This window comes from Cynara cardunculus (genome assembly GCF_001531365.2).
Source record: "Cynara cardunculus var. scolymus isolate 2C chromosome LG 2, CcrdV1, whole genome shotgun sequence".
NCBI classification, from domain to species: Eukaryota; Viridiplantae; Streptophyta; class Magnoliopsida; order Asterales; family Asteraceae; genus Cynara; species Cynara cardunculus.
In genome coordinates this window covers 1,494,054-1,499,150 of record NC_037529.1, presented here as the reverse complement: position 1 = coordinate 1,499,150, position 5,097 = coordinate 1,494,054, and the positions used below count along the sequence as shown (strand labels likewise).

The following is a 5,097-nucleotide window of genomic DNA, read 5'->3' as shown; positions in this document are numbered from 1 at the left end:
AACAAACCCTGACTCAATAAGTAATTATGGTGGTTAACTTGGCCAACACCCTGGTCAATCAAAACTGTAGTTAAACAATATCATTTCTTATCAGATAAAAAAACTCTTCTTGTAGAAGAATCCTTTATCCGACTGGAAACAATCAACACTAAGATACCGTTTCCAAATCCATTCCAATCTTATGTTTGGTTTGTTGGATTATTCGGATTTGAAATCATTAGATTTTTGAAATTTTACATACATAGGATCTTAAAATCCTTAAAGGGTGCTCGGAATTTCACTGGATTTCGTAGAATTGTAAGTAATATGGTTTTGGAAAATGTTAAAAATTTTGTTTTGTAATAGTCGATTGATAAAAATATAATATAATTATTTTATAAATAACGGAATCCAATTCCATTCCAAATCTTATAAACCAATAATTTTAAATACATTCCAATTTAAAATCCAAATCTCTCAAAAACAATCCCTAAACAAACAGAAGGTTATTGTAGATAATATATATGATGATAACATTACATAAACATTCTATATCTTATTGAATCAATACAGTTGAGATTGATCCTCTAAACTCCATTGTTGACTCATTTTCACCGATCCACCCTCTGAACATCCGTCTTCATTCTCTTTGTGTTTACGTGAATGGACATGCAAACTCATTAGGGTTTAGTAAATGACCATCTTTAACAAACCTTAAAAACGCCATGGATTCTTTACAGATCCTACCACATGGATCTAGTCGCAAAAATGGTGGAAAGAATAACCAGAAGCTCGTACCCACGAACAAAATCCAAGTTAACCCAATGCCCACAATCGGCCTTGGCTCAAACTTCTGCAAATCCATGGTTTTCTTCATCACAATCTCGATTCCAACCAAAACCCCATGAATCACAAAGAACCAAGTGACTTCCCATGTGGGTTTATATTCATCTTGGCCAAGATAATAGAACACCATTTCATGCATGATTCCAGAAACCAGAAAGGTTACAAAAGTGGCTGGAACAGATACCCATCTTTCAGGAACCAAATGGCTAAACACGGCTCGAGCCGGAAGATAGATCGAACCTCGCAGCGTATCCGACACCATCAGGTTCCACCGTTTCCCCCAAAAGTTCTGAACCGAAGTCGCAAACTGTGGCTCGTCGAACTGTGGTTCAAGCTTGACCCCAAGAAGGGTTCGAACCAGAAATGCAGCCACAGCGAAAAACAACACGAGCATGAAGAGGAAGTAATACGCAACACACGACATGGTTAACAAGGGGTGGATTCGAAGCTCGTCTTTGTAACCATACCCTTTAATCACGACAAAAAGCAGCAGGATTTCAGGGGCATAATCTATGTGTGATTTCTTGGTGAGTTTTTTAGAGTTTTCTTGGTCTTTTGGTATGATTTTAATGGGAAGACAAGCAGTGGCAATGAAATGAGATAAAGGGAGAGATGGGTGTGGAGATAAAGGGCCATGACCAAAGGCAAAAAGGGTGAGTTTGAAGGTTCCAAGCCATGAAAGGAAGAAGGAGGTTGGACCAGCAAAGAAGATGGTGGTGAGGTTTAATGGCAGAAACAAGAAGAGACAGATGACTGGAAGTAGAAGCAAGAATCTGGTTGTACCTTGTGCTATGAACATACCAACACCATGAGAGTAAAGAAGAGAGGTTAAAGCTATGCTCCAATCTACAACAAGATTGCATACTTCTCCTCCCATTTTTCTAAGGGTTTTTAGGTCTTCCTTGTGGATCTAATGATCAAAGAGAAGCTATATATATATGTATATATATATAAGCAAACAACATAGAAATCAAGTGTTGGATTAAATATAGTTTTAAAAAGGAGACCCATGATTTTATGGTGGTTTAAAATAAATACATAAACAGGATAAAAATTGAATATATAAAAAATACATATATGGTACATCGATTAAATATAAGAGGTCGTTTACTAAACGTTTATCAAGGTAAGCGTTTACCAAGTCATATTACCTTACCGAATGAATATGATAACGACCAAGAATCTTATCAGGTAAGAGCGAGACAAAGACCAAGAATCTTACCAGATAAGTGAGAGATATGACTCTTATCATGGTAAGCGTTTATTGGGTAAATTGTTGCATACCATGTCGTTTTGGTGGACTAAAATGTTATCCAGTAAATACATGATAGTGTTAAATTTTACAGGTATGGGGTAAGTGTTGATAATCGAACTCTAATTAAGTTATAAACTTAAATCATTTAATTTTATTAATACTTATTTTTTTTTTAAATATCTCTTAATATTTAAGGTCTTGGTAGATTATTTTAGTTTTTTTTCTTTCTACTTGATGATTTTATATGATCAAATTGAATACAATATATTAATTTCAAATATAAATAAAGTAAATGTAAAGTATAAACCCTGAATCTTAGACTCTAAATCCTAAATCCAATTACAAGGGTGGTACTCGATTGGTTTGAGTTTGGACTCCAAATATCAAAAGTGCCTGAAGGTCCCAAGTCTGAATCCAAGGAGGAATAAAAATCCCCCTTGTGGCCATGAATGTTCAAATACGGTGACTCCGGACTACCCATGAAGCGGGTAGTCGTCGTCCTGTGATTAGTCGATTCGCATAGCGGGTTAGATATTCAGGTTAATCAAAAAGAAATCCTAAACCCTAAAAAATGGGTTAATAATCATAATGTAAACATCATTACATTAGTATAAAACAAATTACCCTACCTACATAAACTCTAATAAGAAATTCGTATTTATGTAAATTTTATTAAAAAAAAATATACCAGAAGGATCAACGTCAACTATCTAGGTAAATGTGTATTTGATGGAGATTAATTATTGCATTTATTGGATTTATTTTTTATTTGTTTTAATATTAAACATATAATTAATTTTTAAACTATTTAATATTTACTATATTTTAATTAATAACTAATTAATTAATATGATAATGGTATACGATGAAAATTGAAAAATGAAAGAGCGGAGGAACTAACTAACAACACTAAAATATTTGAAGGGTTAAAAGTGTAATTATCCCCAAGTACTAACTCTCGTGTTTTTAATTCTTAATTTTCATACAAACCCCTAAACTTCTAATGTTTATGCTTTCATCCCAAAAAACCTTATGATTTCACATTCAAATACTTAACTTTTTGCTACTTAACCCCCAATTTTTTGTGGTTTCACGAGCAAACATACCTATAAAGGTGGGTCTCTTGTAGTAGTTTGTTTTGATTTATATTTTAGACATTGATACTGATAGGGGTGTTCATGGATTAGGTTGATCGAGTTGAAGACATTTGAACAACTCAATTCAATGTTTGCGGTTTGAAAAATCCTAACCCAAACCAAACCAAACCAAAGTGCAACCCAACCCAACCCAACTCAAATTGTACGGGTTGGTCGAGTTGATATTTTGGTATATTAAAATATAGTTTTAACCTTGAATATGTTATTTATGTGCTTATAGTTTCTTTATTATCATCAATCATTTGATATAATTTATCCATACTTTTTACGTATATCACATTTAATTAATTTTCTCAATTTATATATATATGTTCACAGTTACTAAACATATATATGAATGAGTTATATAAAAATGAAAAATGGATTGAATATATGTATATATGAAGAGCGTACATGATAGTGTAATTGTCCAATGTATATATTAGTATAAACTCAATAATCGTAAATAAATAAAAGGATCTCGGATTCATTGGGTTGGGCTAAGTTCAAATAATAATAACCCAAGATCAATTTAATACATACGATTTAAAAATTTTACAACTTATTTAGACACCGTGTTGTTTCGAGTTGAGTTATTTTGCGTTGGATTGAGTTGGTCGGGTTTTTGAGCATCCTTATATATTGATGTTTAAGATATAACATTTTAAACATTTAAGTGTTTTGTTTAAGGTATAATAGTGGTTTTGAAGTTTACTTGGTGTGTTTTGGATATATCGTATGTATTTTGGGTATCACATTGTGTATCTTGGTGTGTTTTGGATATTACATCGTATGTATTTTGGGTATCACATTGTGTATCTTGGTGTATTTCGGATATCAGATGATGTTCGCCGAAATAAAGCTTACTGGAGGCCGGAAGTAGGAGAGAGGGACAGAGGAGAGATTTAAAAAAAAAAACCCAAAATGCTCTTTGATTAAAAATTTAAGTCAAATTACAAAAAATATTAGTTTCTTAATTTATCAATTGTTTTGAATGAACACACACACACACACATATATATATATATATATATATATATATGGTTGGGTTCATGTGAGATCCGTAAGACCATTTTTTACACTTGAAACTTCATAGCAAAACGAGGTGGAGATAGTAGAAGCCGAACCTTCACAGCAAAAACACTGTGAAGGTTACCTTCACATCGTTTCTATGAAGTTTCAAGTGTAAAAAAGTGGTTTCACGGGTATCACGAAAACATGATGGTCCTAATAATTGGTTTGTTCCGGTTTTGATAAGTGCGCCTGACATTACTTTCTTGCCCATTTTCGAGCAAGCTATTGCCAAGAAGGTACGAACGAAGTGACAGGCCCTTTTAGACCAGAGGATCTTCTTCTGTCATGGACCAGGAGTTGTCGAGCACGCGAGCACCCATACGAACCCAATCCCCCCTAAGTCTAATGATATCATTTTTTGGAGTGTATACATATATATATATATATACATATATATATATACATATAGGGTATATTTCTTTTACAACCCTCCCTATTTATACAATCCATGCAACCTCCCTCTCAACCAATCAATGAATTTTGTTTGTTTTAATTTATTTTTTAAATGAAAAGGTTAATATTGTCATTTGCTAATTTTATATAATAATAATTATTTTTAAATAATATCAATAAATATCATATTAATTATGAATCCATATATTTTCTATTAATAACTGAAACTGATATGGTAATTAAAACATTACTAAATAATAATTTTCTATTAACAATAATGATGAATCGATGGAAGCATTTTTTTAGAATAATATTTCATCATAATCCTATGGATCCCATCTCCTTCAACGAGACATTCGTCAATGATATTTTTGATGAAATGGATGGCATTAACGGTAAACGTAACGGTACTAA

At 32.5% G+C, this 5,097-nt stretch overlaps 1 protein-coding gene across 1 annotated transcript; it reads right to left on the bottom strand.

Moving 5' to 3' along the window:
• Positions 1–450: 450 nt before the first annotated feature.
• LOC112507508 (acyl-CoA--sterol O-acyltransferase 1-like) lies at positions 451–1,709 on the bottom strand. The gene has a single exon (XM_025112132.1). The coding sequence runs from the start codon at positions 1,700–1,702 to the stop codon at positions 635–637; it is 1,068 nt and encodes a 355-aa protein (XP_024967900.1). The 5' UTR covers positions 1,703–1,709; the 3' UTR covers positions 451–634.
• Between the last annotated feature and the right edge of the window lie 3,388 nt (positions 1,710–5,097).

Excerpts from the sequence above, each read along its gene's own strand:
- LOC112507508 (XM_025112132.1), bottom strand. The coding sequence starts at position 1,702 with ATGGGAGGAGAAGTATGCAATCTTGTTGTAGATTGGAGCATAGCTTTA.